General features: G+C 36.9%; 3 protein-coding genes across 3 annotated transcripts; all 3 read left to right on the top strand.

The window, feature by feature from the left end:
- Positions 1–4142: 4142 nt before the first annotated feature.
- On the top strand, positions 4143–6570 carry LOC132169932 (uncharacterized). Its single transcript, XM_088515657.1, has 3 exons — positions 4143–4779; positions 4891–5794; positions 5927–6570. The coding sequence occupies exons 1-3, from the start codon at positions 4150–4152 to the stop codon at positions 6568–6570; spliced, it is 2178 nt and encodes a 725-aa protein (XP_088371783.1). The 5' UTR covers positions 4143–4149.
- A 1390-nt stretch (positions 6571–7960) lies between these two features.
- On the top strand, positions 7961–10366 carry LOC132169929 (uncharacterized). Its single transcript, XM_059580867.2, has one exon. It carries the CDS (start codon positions 8107–8109, stop codon positions 10216–10218), a length of 2112 nt encoding a protein of 703 aa, XP_059436850.2. The 5' UTR covers positions 7961–8106; the 3' UTR covers positions 10219–10366.
- A 1975-nt stretch (positions 10367–12341) lies between these two features.
- LOC132169928 (disease resistance RPP13-like protein 4) lies at positions 12342–14566 on the top strand. Its single transcript, XM_059580866.2, has one exon. The coding sequence runs from the start codon at positions 12424–12426 to the stop codon at positions 14458–14460; it is 2037 nt and encodes a 678-aa protein (XP_059436849.2). The 5' UTR covers positions 12342–12423; the 3' UTR covers positions 14461–14566.
- Positions 14567–15777: the final 1211 nt, after the last annotated feature.

Here is a 15777-nt window from a genome sequence, read left to right as displayed (position 1 = left end):
ATTTAATTTCAGTAATTTCAAACCAAACGAGGTCGTTGGAGCTAACAATACGTTTTGTGTTGAATAATCCAATATCAAAACATAAGGTCTGACACTGACCTAGTCAGAGAAAAATAATCTTAATTTTTTATTCCAAACTTAAATGAAAACATAGTTGTTGGTGTTGGAAAGCTGACTCCAAATACTACAATTATGTATTTCATGAATAGTTTCTAGTTCCAATTTTTACTGCGTTAAAATGGGATGTAATGAGAAGATTGAAAGTTGCACAAAACTGCTCATTCCAAGTTCCGTTAAAGTCAATTCTAACTATACCTATTAATTAAAAAGGACCTTGAAGATCAAGCAACGCGTCACATTCCAAGTTGCGTCCCAAATTAGTTCGAACTTGAGATGTTCCGAAGAAATTGAAACTTGTCAGTGTTGCGCGTCCTAAGTCTCGTTCCTAGCTAGTCAGTTTGAACTATATATACATGTTTTTGAAGAAGTCTAAGACTGGCAATAAGTTGCATTCTGAGTTATCAGCGACGACACTCCATCATCGATGATATCAATCCTATCAAGGACGACAATTTTTAGTCATTGCCGATGATATGTACATCAGTGATTATTGTACAAAGTTGTCACTCATGATCATATGCACATTAGCAACAACATATATAAGTAATGGTTTTTTTTTTAAAAAAAAAAATGTGCTAATTGATTTTTTTTTTTTTTTTTTCTTTTGCCCATTAATGTATGAATTTTTTGGTATCATTTATCTAAATCACACTTATTAATCTGCATAAAAGAGAAAAAAAAAAAAAAAAAATCAATAGTTTGACCATTCTTTTTATACATGCAGTTCTAGTCAAGCTCTTCAACTAGGCAAAATGAAAAGCATGACAACAAGAGATATTGAAGAGTACGAAATATATCTCATCCTTCACAGAATATGATCCTCTTCAGTCCAAAATGGACTGAAAAATATCTCATTCATAACTAAGATTTTTCAGCCACAAATGGGACACCTGTCCTGCTAACAAAAAATAATAATACAATATTATTTAAGAATAAAAAAAATTAATAAAAAAAATAAGGGGTGGCTGACCAGCCCATTTTGGCTATAGGGGGTGGCTGGACCACCCCATTTTAGCTGAGGGTGACTGGTCCGGCTCCATTAGTAGTTATAGTTAGAATTTTTTATAGTTAGAATTGGGTATTAATAGAATTCAAGGCGGCTAATACTAATAGGAATGAGCATTCTCATTTCGAGAGTCAAACTCTCATCCTAATACATACATAACCACTTTGAAAATATTCTTGAGACTACTAAACAACCACCACCGATGATGTTTGATGCCTAACTTGCTATTAGAGAAAATGGCATGGACGTAGGATAGTTTAACTTTATCAACCTTTTACATGCTAATTATATCTTTTTGTCCATAAAAATGAAAGAGGAAGAATCCTAGGGAACATAGATTGATATATAGTTTTAATTAAGATTTCTAAATTGCTTCTATCATAGGGTTAGATGTCTTTATTGATGCTTACCTTATTAAGAGAGAAAAGGGAAATAGGTACTTGTTGAAGTTTATTACTTTACATAGGATGGGGCCTTTCATGCAATGATTATTTATTTTTCCTCATTAAAAATGAAAGAGAATATAAGTTTGATAGTATAAAAAATTCGTTGCTTCAATGATATGACTGAATGTCTTCTTTATGGATACTTGCCTTGTTAGTGAAAAGGGAAAGTTTACTTTTATCAGATGATTCCTTTTGTACACTGATTATTTCTTTTTATTCAAGAAAATGGAGGTTGAACAATGTTAAAGTTGATACTATAAAACTTTAATTCCTTCTATCATATTGTTAGATGTTCTTTATTGATACTTACCTTGTAAATGAAGAAGGGGGAAGGGACTTTATTACTTTATATGGGCCTGTCGTACATTGATAATTTCTTTTGTTCACAAAGATAAACGACAAAGAATGCGAGATCAGAATCTAATCTCTCTTTGAGCTTTTCAAAAAAACTTAGGAAGTCATCTTCATCGATCACTAGAACATTTTTGTATTTTCATATTACATTCGGCCTAGACATCTTTACACGACAAACAATTCCAAATAATATGACCAAGTGTCTTTGCTTCCGATGCACAAATAGGACAAAGTGAGTCTGGAACTATTCTCGGCTTATAGAGATTTTTCTTTGGGGAAGAATATTGTTACAAGCCCTTCATAAAAACATCATCATTACCCTAAATCCTAACTCTGCCAGATCTCCTTCCACAACTTTGTAAAAGTTCGTGTATATGAGCATTCTCCTTTTCCGAATAGAACCCTTCCTTTTTCGAGATGATAAGCACTTTTGACTAAAAATTTCTCATTCTTAATTGGTACCAATCCATGGGAGATATAGCCATGCCACAGATGATTGCTGACTCCTTCCACCATGCCAATTTGAGTCTTTATCAATAAGCTCCTTTACTTTAGCTACTCTGTCAAAAATTCTTGTCGGAGATTAGACAGTATAAGAAATAAGAGACTGGCGCCATTTATCTCCCAATATATTAATAGAGTTTTCGTCCCCACTCTCGACATTAATCTTGTTAAATCTTCCGTTACAGCAGGGGCAGACCATAAAATTTTTAAAAAGTGTCTTAAAGTATGCATATTTATAAATTTATTCCCTCAAAATTATACTTTTGTCCCCCCAAAACAATATTTGTGTCCCACTTTAATTTATTTATTTTTTTAAGTTTTGCCCTCTCTTCCAACATTTAATAAAAAAAGAAAAAACTTCTAATACCCCCATTTATTTAGTTTCCCTACATATTCAAAGCTACATTTTTCTTGGACCCAATAAATCATGTTTAGTTTATTTTGCTATTTGTTTATATTATTATATGTTTGTTATATTATATGATTAAATTTAAGACTTATAGAGATTATATGTATCAATACACTTTTGTATTTATAATCTGTCTTCCTAATGTATCTAAAAAAAAAAAAAAAAATTCGTCCCCCAACTCCATAAATCCTAGTTCCACCCCTGCATTACAGGATCTGAGTTGGTTTTGTGAGCCCTAGTTGGAAGCTGGGTGTTAAACCATAGATAGAGCTTTGCTTTAAGTCAACTAGGGTTTGGGTGTAATCTTGTGACCATTGACAACAAGTTGCTAGAGAGATTGAGAGTTTGTTTGGGATACACTAAAAAACTTTAAAAAAGTGTTTTTAAGATCTAAAAAATTGTACTAGGAAAAAATAGGTAAAAAAAAAAAAAAAATTCAGTTCTTTGACTTTTTCCTCTAAAAAATTCTAAAATTGCATTTTGAGAAAAGATTGAAAATGAGGGAGTTTTTTTTTTCTAAAATGAATTTTTAGACTATTTCTATAGATAATTTTTTTTTTTTTTGTTTTTTCCAGTACAATTCTAAAGACGTTATAAGAGCACTAGCTTCAGCTTTTTTGAATCTCATTATATTCCTGAAGTGTAAGGAAAACTCTTAAAAATTATCACCGGAAACAGACTAGCTCTTTCTGTTACCTAACCCAATGGAGCACTTATGGTAGCACTTTTGCTTTTCTTTAACATTATTCTAATATACAAATTCTTTATCTCTCCCCTCTCTTTCTTCTGACATATATTTAAAAGGAAAATAATAGATGCTCTTCTAATATTCTTCTCGTGTCCTTCTAATCTTATGTGAAAATTATTTTATAAAATAAAAAGTTGTTCTTATTTCTCTCACTTGATTTTTATAAAATAATTTCCACCTATGACGAGAAGAACACTAGGAAAGCATCTAACTTTTTCCTATTTAAAACAATGTTTAAATGACTTTTTCTTTCCTCTCTATTCCTCGCATTTAATTTAAAGAATATTTAAATGGTATATGAAAAATATAAGAGAAGTTATTGTGAAATTTATTCAAATAGAAAAACAAAGTAGTTTAATCTTCTAAAAAAAAATCTAAGTGAAGCTGCTAGTAGTGATCCAAGTTAACATCAACTGAATCCATTGAAAATTTACAAGATCCTCCAAATGAAGATTCTACGTGAGATTTATTCACCATTAACGTGAGTCATGTGACTTTATATATATATATAGACTTGACAATCTTGGATTCAAAAGCACATCCATGTGAATTCATGGTAAATATGTCAGGATATGTGTTCAACGTCCTCCTCGATGGCTTCAAGAGGGTATGGCAGTCCTGGAATCTCCGGGGCTGTATTGCCTTAAGCCTCGGCATGCAGGCATCTTTACTTTTGTTATCGCCCTGGAGAAAGCGGACCAGACGGAAACCGATACACGCGAGCGTTTGGATGGCATACTTGCTTTGTGACTGGATCGCCGCCGTTGCCATCGGACTAATCACCAAAAACAAAGGTGAGGATGCGAGAGATCATAAACCGCCCAAAGCAGGAAGCCATGAAGCGGAGTTCATGGCATTCTGGGCTTCCTTTCTTTTGCTCCATCTTGGCGGCCCCGATACAATTACTTCTTATGCCATTGAGGATAATCAGTTCTGGTTTAGGCACCTCACGGGGCTCGTTGTTCAGCTTGTCAGCACTTCTTACATCTTCTATCAAACGTTTCCGAAGCATAATAAGCTGTGGATTCCCACGGCCTTGGTGTTTGTTGCCGGAACTATCAAGTACGCGGAGCGGACGCGTGCTCTCTATCTCTCAAGCTTGGTTCGTTTTGGTCGTTCAGTGTTGTCAGATCCAGACCCCGGGCCTGAATATGAAGCGGCGGTGAACAAGGCCACAGATGATCATTTACAGGTTCTCTATGAAATTTAATTATTTAATTTATATTTTAATACTTATGATATTATTCTAATTTGTTGTTTTTTTAAAATTAATTTATTTAATTATTTAATTTATACTTAACAGAGTAGAATGGAGATTAAGTATCCTGAGATTAAGTATCCTGAGGTTTCCCCAAATGAAAAGATAGATTGGGATTCCCGAATAAAATTACTAAAAGTAGCACACCGCCTCTTTGAAAAATTCAAGGGACTTATTGTGGGCTACCTTTTGAGCTCAAAAGACCGAGAATGGAGCCGACGATTTTTCCTTAGTATAAATGCAAGACAGGCATTCAAGATAATAGCGTATGAGCTTAATTTCATTTATGATCTTCTCCACACCAAGGTGGTTGTGGTTCGTTGCCGAGTTGGGTACATCTTCCGCTTTATTGGCATTTCTTCACTCCTGGGTGCATTCCTGGCATTCCGTTCAATTGAGAAGAAGCATTTGTTTGAAAAGGAGTTCGATATCAAGCTTTCTTATGCCTTGCTCTTCGGGGCGCTAGCCTTCGAGGCTGTTACTCTTCTGATGCTTATTTTTTCTGACTGGACCACCGTTGCCCTGACGCATGAGTGGAGCAAACGCATTGCATTTTTCAATTTGAGGAGAGAAAGGTGGTCTAGGTCCATTTCCCAGTATGATATGATAAGCTATTGCTTGAAAGGTCCTGCAAAATGGTTGTCCGAGTTTGCTAAAATCGTCCACCTTGAGGGAATTCTAGACAAGATTTGCATCTTGCTTTATTCACGTACATGGGTGGTCAGTGAAGAGCTGGAGAAGTTTATTTTCGACCAGCTGAGGACGAAATCTTTGACTGCAAACGATTTGAAAGCTGCCATGGAGGCATGTTCACAAAGAGGTGTGTGGGCGCTTACGCAGACTTCTAGCAGTTTCAAACTAAAGTGGAGCATCGAGGCGTATGAATACGCAGAAAGCCTTATGCTGTGGCACTTGGCTACCGAACTACTCTATCAGAAGGAACAACCTGACAAAAAGCCTCCCGAATCTTGTTGGCCAAGGCTAAAAAAAAAAATGACACCCGAATCTTGTTGGCCATGGCTAAAAAAAAAATTGACACCCGAATATCGTTTCCCATGTCTAAAGAAAAAAGAAAAGACACCCGAATCTGGTAATGAGAATCAGCCTAATCATAAAGAAATATGCAAACAACTTTCGGATTATATGTTTCATCTTGTTGTTATGCAGCCTGCATTGATGGCCCCGGTGTTGGGAAATTGGCAAATAGCCTTCCAGGACACTCGTGCAGAAGCCAACAGATTCTTCAGGGAAAAAAAAATAAAAAGATCGGGGCAACCTGAAGGCTGTCGCGAAGTCTTAGAGGTGAAAACTTCCAATTTCAGACAAGCTGTTGTGAAGGGTAATAGCAAAAGCAAATCTGTGCTATTTGATGCATGCATCCTCGCAAAACAGCTAAAGAAATTGGATGTGGACAAATGGATGGTAATGAGCAGAGTTTGGGTGGAATTGATGTCTTATGCTGCCATCAAGTGTTTACCAAATGTGCATGCACAGCAACCAAGTAGGGGTGGAGAACTCTTGACATTCGTTTGGCTTCTGATGAATCACCTTGGCTTGGGAACACAGTTCTACGAGCATGAAAGCCAAACTGATATCAAAATTGATGACAGTCCTGAAAATGATAACGTTGGTCAAAGAAACCAGGGACATAACAATGCGGCTGCTGCTCCCGCTGAGCGTACGTCCAGATGCACAGAGTTTTCAAAATTTAATTGTTGTCACTGATCTGCAGTTTGTCTTTTGATAGGAATATTCAAACTACATGTATAAGCTATGTATCTTGTAACAAACATTATCATACTTTCCTTATAATTAATAGAATGAATAACGTCATTTTGGGAATAATTTACCAGCGTTTTTTTTTAAAACTAAAGACTCGAGGGCTAGTAGACATAATAATAATTTACCATCATCAACTGACCGAGAGCTAGCTCCACCGGTGACATCATTCCGGCCATGCGCCAGTTGTATGATATTCTTAGGCCTTCCGTTTTTCACATATCATTTAATAGTAATTATAGTAAACATGGTGGCACGTCATTTTAAAATATTCTTCTTGTGATACCTACCTTCAATAGAGAGTTATAAATGTTCTTCATTGATTCTTAATTTGCCTTGTTATTTCGTGGAAAAAAGGGGGGAAAAGAAAAAGATTTCTTAGATAAAAGGAACTGGTCTTGGCCTTACTTTATATTGGAATATATATATAATCAGCTTTGGTATATAATAATACCCTTTCATCACTTTTGGTCTATCATTCCGTTAGAGCTAGCATTTCACAGTAGCCTTGCTAAATTTAATAAGTTTGTAATGTCATTTTTCTGCACACTTTTTAAAGTTGAATACATTAAGTTGAACGCTTTTGAAGTTAAGTGAGATGATTGTAAAAGCGTTGAAAGTTTAAGAGAGTTTTTTCTATATTTTAATATATATTTCTACAGTTTGACAAAAATTTTTAAAATTTTTTATTTTTTGAACTTTTTAGTTATATATAAAGGTAAAAATAATTTTAAATGTTTTGTAAGTGTTTAATTTGTATTTTAAATTTTTTGTTAATATTTAACTTATTTTATTTTTTTGCTAAAAAAAAAATTAACCTAATTAGTGTTACCAGACCAGCTTAATATATATATATAATAACTAAAGGACAAACTAATGGTCATGAAATACACAAGTGATGCTTTATGTAAAAGGTGATGCTTTCCCATAAATGACAAACACTAAAAAGAACTTGATATTTTGCATAAAAGAACGTGCATTACAGGAGAAGTTTCACCACCTCATATGCAAGCACATGACAATTATTGAAGTAGAAAGATTGCACAATTACAAATAGCCTGTAAGTCTATGAGGGTAGCTTAATCAATTCTCATCAAGCGGATGTCGTAATTGAACAATTAATTAGTGCAATTTATACGGCATACATTTGTTTGTTTCTTTGTCTGAGTAGACGCCTGAAAAGGTTCAACGGAATGGAGATTTTCTATATATCATCACTATATGTTAACTATGTATACAAAATACAATATTGATTTGCGTTGACAGTTATTGACTTCTTTCTTATATATGTCTTTCGCGACAGCTTCCTGGTATATACGATTGTCTTTCGCGACAGCTTCCTTGAATATACTTCTCTCTTTCCTTCGATCGTGATTTGAGTGATCTGGATTTAATTGAGTTGCTTACAGCTGGAGTTGTAATGATGACGATGAATGTGATTGTCTAACCAGGGCAATTAAACCAAAAGAAGAGAGAGATAGTATGGAACTCCCTATCCCCAACAATATCCAGAGGCTATGGGAGGTATGGAATTTCCGGGTCTGTATTATCCTAAGCCTCTTGCTCCAGGCACTTTTAGTTTTAGCGTCGCCCTTCAGGAAACGGACGAGGAGCAAATTGCTTCTCGTGTTCATATGGCTGGCATACTTGCTTGGCGACTGGATTGCTGCCTTCTCCATTGGGCTCATCTCCAAAAACCAAGAAGACGCTTGTAAACCAAAAGGGGGAGGATCTAGAGAGGAACCAAAAGGGGGAGGATCTAGAGAGGATCCCACTGCATTCTGGGCTTCCTTTCTTTTGCTGCATCTTGGCGGCCCCGACACGATCACTTCGTTTTCTCTTGAGGACAATGAGTTTTGGCTGAGGCACTTGATTGGCCTCATATTGCAGGTTCTGGCAACTGCTTATATCTTCTATCAGTCGCTTTCGGATCAAAGCAAGCTTTGGATTCCCACTACAATGGTGTTTGCTGTGGGAACTATCAAGTATGCAGAGCGGACGCGTGCCCTGTATCTTGCGAGCTTGAGCCAATTCGGGGGTTCAGTGTTGCCGGAGCCAAATCCTGGGCCTGACTATGAAGAAGCCATTGAGATATACTCTTCTATGAGGTCGGTCCAGGTTCCATCACATGTGGAGGTGATGCAAGCCCCGGATGCTGGGAATCCTATGGATTCTCTGTCCACAAGTGAAGAAAAGTGTTTGAAGCCCTTTGGAAACCCGATCGAGTTAGACGACATGCAATTACTGGAAGAAGCATCTCGCCTCTTCGAAATCTTCAAGGGGCTTATTGTAGGCCTCCTTTTGAGCTCAAAAGACAGAGAATTGAGCCGAGATTTTTTTCTTACTAGAACTGCCACTGACGCATTCAGACTAATAGAGTGTGAGCTTAATTTCATGTATGAGGTTCTCCACACCAAGATTAATGTTGTTCGTTGCCAAATTGGCTACATGCTCCGCTTTGTTAGCTTCATTTCAATCCTAGCAGCATTAATGGTGGTTTCAATTGAGAAGCCGTTTGTGTTTCGGAACAAGTTCGATGCCAGACTTACTTATGCCTTGCTCAGTGGGGCATTAGGCCTCGAGGCCATATCTGTGTTGATGCTTATTTTTTCTGACAGGACCCTCCTTGCCCTGAAGAGTAGCTGGAGAAAATTCATTCCAGCGAAAGCAATCCTTTTGAAAAGAAGAAGGTGGTCTAGATCTGTTTCCCAGTATGATATGATAAGCTATTGCTTGAATGATCCTCCAAATTGGATGTACACATTGGTTGGTTATGTGGGTGCTGGGAAAATTCTAGAGAAGATGATAATCTTGCGTTTTTCACATTCACAGACGGTCAGGGAAGATCTCAAGGGGTTCATTTTCGATCAGCTGAGAATGAAATCCCTGACTGCAAACAACTTAAGAGATGCCATGGATGCATGTTCACAAAGAGGTGATTGGGCTCTTCTGCAGACTTCTAGAGCTATCTATTTCAAGCTAAAATGGAGCATCGTGGAGTATCAATACGCGGAAAGCCTTCTCCTCTGGCACTTGGCTACCGAACTCTGCTTTCTGCAGGAAACCGAAATCAAATCTAGTGCTGATGACAGTAGTAGAAAAATATGCAAACTGCTTTCAGATTATATGTTTTATCTTCTTGTCATGAAGCCTGTTGTGATGACGCCAGTGTTGGGCAATTGGCAGATAGTCCTCCAGGACACTTGTGCAGAAGCCCAGAGATTCTTTGGCAGGAGATCTGTATCGAATAAATTTCAAGCCTGTAAACGAATCCTTGAAGTGGAAACGAAATTCAGGCCAGTTGCTGTGAAGGGAAATCAAAGCAAATCTGTGCTCTTTGATGCATGTAGGCTGGCACAAGATCTCTTGAAGTTGGAGATAAACAAATGGAAGCTAATGAGCCGAGTCTGGGTGGAATTGATGTCTTATGCTGCCATTAATTGTAGACCAAATGTGCATGCACAGCAACCCAGTCGGGGTGGGGAACTATTGACATTCATTTGGCTACTGATGAATCATCTAGGCTTGGGAACACAGTTCTACGAGCAGGAACGCCAAGCTGGAACCAAAATGGTCCCCCCAGAAGTAGGCTAAAATTGGTGCTCAGAAGCTATCGATTCACATCAGTATTACTGCGTTTCAAAGCTTCTTCCTTTTGTGCTTATATTCCTGATTTGGCCTGTATCTTACCTCTATGGCAAACTGTTTCAGCTTGCCTGGATCTTGGCTTAAATACAATAAAGATGAGTTATTGTAGTTCATGTACTTCGGATTTGCTTCAAATGATACGAGGTGAACTTGTGTTGTGTTGTAAGATTCTTAAGAAGATTAAGGAACAGAGGAATACAGAACAAGAACCAAAAATCAAATTTTTCACTCAACTTGAACAAATAATAGGTAAATATTTATAGTTATTATCAACCCTTTAAGCATATGCTGGAGATGCTTTGAAGCAAAATTCAGGCTCAGCACGGATTAATTCTAAAGATGATTAGAAAAATAATAAGAGCAGAAAATTGAAATTGCTCCTAAGGTGCGTTATAAAGTAGCTTTCCTTAAGAAATTATTTGCCTCCACTAGAATTGGTATGTAAAGGGTTATAAGAAATATTTTTCAAGGATACAATGAAGTCCCCAAAAAAGGAAACTAAATCCAAACACCCTTAGATTTTCTATTTTAACAAGAGATAGAGACTATAATTTTAATTTTGAATACAACGTGTTTGGGAGAAAAACATCAATATACTATTAATAGTGTTAGAATAGTGTTAGAATAGCAATTATATGTGTCCGTTGCAAACATAGATTAAATAATTATTAACGGTTATTTAATAATAACCGTTATCTGGTTCTGGTCCTAACCGTCCAAAATTAAATGGTTATAATTAGATCACTCCAAGCTTGGATGCTAAGTGTTCCACTGCCAAGCATACTCGCGTCAAATGCTTCGCATGAATCGCACCATACAAAAGTATACACCAAAGTAAAGTAATCGCATTATGTGTGTTGGGTCTTAATAAATGCTAAGTTAACCTTTTCTTTTTCTTGTAGGAAAACGAATCATCTCTATTTTACTTATCCTAAATATACTAGTCGAATACTCTCAATTTCATTTGAAATCAAACGAAAAGGATCTTTCTCCTGTATGTAAAACTATCTTCCCACGATGCTCTTAATACTTAACTGTTTCCATTTAAGATAATCTCGATCCACAAAATAAATATAATATATAAAGGAAAACAAATAATACTTTTCTTTATTATCCAAGATTGGAAAGGAAAATATATTGGAACATGTATCCGGACCATATATTCCTTTTTCTTTTTTTCTTCTGGCATTGCTATTGGTCATTCAAAGAATCTTGGGTATTTTTGTCTTCACAATTTGCAGTCAATCATTGTTCTCTTCAATCTATACGGTCAATTGAAGGTGGCTCATAATTAAGACTGTGCAAAGGGTACATTCAAAGAATATGGATAGTCTTCTAGGTTCCCACAGTTTTTAAAGAAGTTTTTCAATTTTAAAATTTAAGTCATCCATGGCCTAAATAAATATAGATGTTTATGTATTACCCACACAAGTTAGTTCGACATGTTAAAAATTAAAATTATTTGTCTTAATCGGATTTGGATCCTCTTCAATTGAGGTGAAATTAGAGATTTTTTAATTATTAATTGTGGTTTTTCATTTTAAATTTAATGATCTATAAAATTATTTAAATCTTGGTAAAATAAAAGTTAGCATTTAATGCTTCAGTTATATAAAAGCAACTATTATTTTATAAACCATTAAATTTAAAATAAAGAACCTCGATTAATAATCTCAATTTTTTCTTCAATCGAGAAGATCTCAATTCAAATATACAAAAGTAATTGTCATTTTATAGACCATTAAATTTAAAATAAAGAATCTCAATTAAGAATTTCTAATTTTTCCTCGATCGAGGAGATCTCAATTCATCTCAATAACATTCAAACCTCAGCATTTATTTAAATCATTAGATATAATGGAACGCTGAAATTTTAAAATTTAATAATCCCAATCTGAATATGTATTGGGTCACTTTTGTCTGCACCATTTTGCAGTCAACCAAAGGCAGCTGGCTCATTGTCCTTGGCAGCTGGCTCGTTGTCCTCTTCTGTCATTACAGTCAATTGAAGGGTCTTGGACTCTTGGTCCTTTTTTATTTTATTTTCTCTTCATTTGGTTGTACCGCACCATTGTTTCTTGTGAATCAGAGCTAGCTCAATAATTTGTTCATTGACTCAGATTGTGTCATTCCCTCTCGTTAACGTTAACAATGTCAAGAGAAACCTATCCAACTTCTTCCGAGTTGAGTTACGTATCTCTGGATCTTCTTTCATACTTGGAATCTGAGCAGACCATGCCGTTTCATATATTCGCCGACGTGGTCATGCCGGATTTTCTACACCATTTATCCAAATTCCATCCTGCTTCAGAAAGTGATTTACATGGAAAGTTAGAGGAAATCCGGAACGATCTCACTTACATCAAAAAGGCCTGTGGGAGAGTAAAGCAATGGGAAGACAAGGTCAACAAGGAGATCAAAGAGTTCATTATCCGGAGCTTTGACGATGCCTTCAAAGATGGAACAGAAGCACTAGAAAATTCCCGCAGAACCAACTTCCTTAAAGAAAAGATTGAACGAACCCGGAGTGTTGTTTCGGTGTTAAAGATCCAAATCTTTTCACCCCCGGAACTCTCTTCAGTTAATTTGGATTCTGAAAGCTTCAAACGTTCCAGCTTTTCTATGAAGGATGGGTACCAAATGCCCTTCCAGCTGCCAGACCAAAACATCGTCAATGAAATGATCAGGGAGAGATCTTTGAAAGAGATTCAGGCGGTCTACAACGATCTAGATGTTACATCAAAGATGTGTTTGCTCTGTTTCTCGGCGTTCCCAGAAAACGCAGTCATAAAGAAGAAAGTATTGGTCCACTGGTGGGTCGGCGAGGGATTTATAGACTCCCCGAGTAGCGGAGGTAAGACGGCGGAGGAGACTGGGAACGTGTTCTTGAAAGAGTTAATCTCCAAAGGCTTCATTGAGCCGGTTCGCAAAAAGCGCAGAGCAAGCTCAGAGAATTGCAAGATGCAGCCGTGGGTTCGCTATGCTGTAATTGAGCTTGCGAAGACAGCTGGGTTCCTCTGTTTCGATACAGAGGGAAATCCGACTGCAAATTTCTGCAGCAGTCGGTGGGCGTGCCTGGTGAAAACTGTAAAAGGGTCTTCGCTTCGGCAATTCACGTATGGTTTCGATTTGAAGCTGGAGAAGGTTCGCACTTTGTTTAATGTAAACGAGCCTCATCTTGATTTCAGAGTGGACTTTTTCTCAAAGATGAAGTATTTGAGAGTTCTTCAGCTGGGTAGGTGGCAGGCCTCCGCCAAGCAGCTTGTGGAAGTAGAGGATGGTGGGTTCTTGAAAGGCTTGAAGAACATGAAACTTCTTAGGTACTTTAGCCTCAGGGGGATCTCCAGAATCACGGAGATTCCAGATTCAATTTGCAGACTCAGCAATCTAAGAATCCTGAACCTCAATGGGTGTCATAATTTAGAGAAGCTTCCTGATGGCATAGGCTCGCTCAAAATGCTGACACACTTAGACATGTCCGAGTGTTACTTGATTAGCCACATGCCCAAGGGACTCGCTTTGCTCTCACAATTACAAGTTCTTAAAGGATTTGTGATTCGTAAACCAAGGCCCCGAGTGCAGTACTGCAAGCTTGCTGATTTGGCGAAACTGGAAAATTTGAGGAAGTTGGGCATCCATGTAGACAGAACGCACGATAAAGCAGAAGATGAGCTGCGCTCTTTACCAGAATTCAAACGGCTCCGGTCGCTATCAGTGGCATGGTCACGAATTTACAACTCATCCACTCCCAGAAACGAATCCACAATCCAGAGGATCGTTAGCATGAAGCCAATTATCAACAAGATAAGTTCATTGAGAACACCTGATCCCACGACTCCGGTATCTAAATCTCCCCCTGCTTCTTTAGAGAAATTGGGCCTCCAGTATTTCCCTGGTCCTACAATGCCTGATTGGCTCAAGCTCTTGGACCTGCAAAACCTGAAGAAGCTTTATGTAAGGGAAGGAGAGCTGCTCTCAGACCTGCGGATGGCGGTATATCACCCACAGAACGTTAGAGCTCTACGCTTGAAGTACTTGCCTCAGCTTCAGATGAATTGGGTAGAACTGCAAGCATTGTTTCCAAAATTGAGTTACTTGGAGAAAGTCGAATGTCCTAAACTCTGTTTCTTCCCATGTGGTGAGAATGGAGAGTGGATGCGCCCTGCAGCAGAAGCAGAGCAAGCATAAGCATTTTGCATTCACTTTCAAATATCTTTTTGTTGTGTCTTGGTTTGTATCCAAACTGTACAACGTTGTAAACTTGTAATGTTGTATTAATCAATAGACAAATAAATTCTCAAGCAGCATCTATAAACCTTTTCGAACTAACAACAAAATAAAAAGATAAGAATGAAAAAGAGGAGGGTACCGGAGAGAGAGCCATGGAGCTTGAGCACGGAGAGGTTGAGGTGTAGCTGCTGTCTACTGGGGCAATTGCCAGTGTACAGATGGCGGTTCAGTGCACAAAAACCTGCAGTATTCTCCACGTCGTCGTTTATCATTAGCGGGCCAAGCACCGCCTCTCTAGGGGCCAAACAGACCAAAGGTCCCAAACACTGTTGAAATAAATCCTTATAAAGAAAAAGAAAAAAATATATCCAAGCCTAGGGGCCCTGGCCCATACTAGCTCCTTTGCATCCGTCTTTGCTGATTAATTCCAACAAGATGAAATAATATATATATATATATATATATATATATATATATATATATATATATATAGTTTCTAATATTACTCACGTAAAAATATAAATATATAATAAGATTGATGAATCCTTAGAATTACATCTTGAATATATTAATGTATATAATTACATTATAATGATCTCTATTTAGGGCTGCTCAATTTTGTCGAAAGTTAGGCTTTTATAGGGTGGTTCTAGATGGCAACTCCTGTTATGGTCATATTATAGAGGAGGCCTATAGGGTTTTAAATGGCTTACAAATATGAAAGATAAATCATGTTAGACAACATTTAAACGGTGCAACCCACCGCTTAGCAAAAGAAACCTTATCTTGGAGTGTGGAACATGGTAGAGTCTTAGCAAAAGAGAAAGTTTCTCTTTATATCTCTGATATCATATATGTAAAGTGTTATGCTTAAGTAGTTTTTAATATTAGATCCATTCAATTTCTCTAAAATAAATAATAATAATAATAATAATAATAATAATAAAAACCAATAAAACAAAAAAGAAGGTGGGGGGCTGGGAGGACCAATGGGAAAAGTCGAATGGGAATTGGGAGTCGTACGCAGAAGGGCGGAGACTAACACTATTATTGACCGGTCTAAATGAACATGAATCCAAGTTACATTTATTTGCGTCAGGACCTCTTATAATTGACGGTTCGAATTGCATATAAAATTTGAACAATTTCATAAAATAAAGATTAATTGTATAGCTTGCATGTTTCAAGTAGGTGAATCCCGCACCTTGAAATGTCATGACAAATGGGTATCATAGAATATTAAATTAAAAAGCATATTTATTTGAATTCATACGG

The sequence above is a fragment of the Corylus avellana genome, chromosome 1 (genome assembly GCF_965113065.1).
Source record: "Corylus avellana chromosome 1, dhCorAvel1.hap1.2, whole genome shotgun sequence".
Taxonomy (NCBI): Eukaryota; Viridiplantae; Streptophyta; class Magnoliopsida; order Fagales; family Betulaceae; genus Corylus; species Corylus avellana.
The sequence above is the reverse complement of the archived record's forward strand: the minus strand, read 5'-3'. Positions and strand labels throughout refer to the sequence as shown.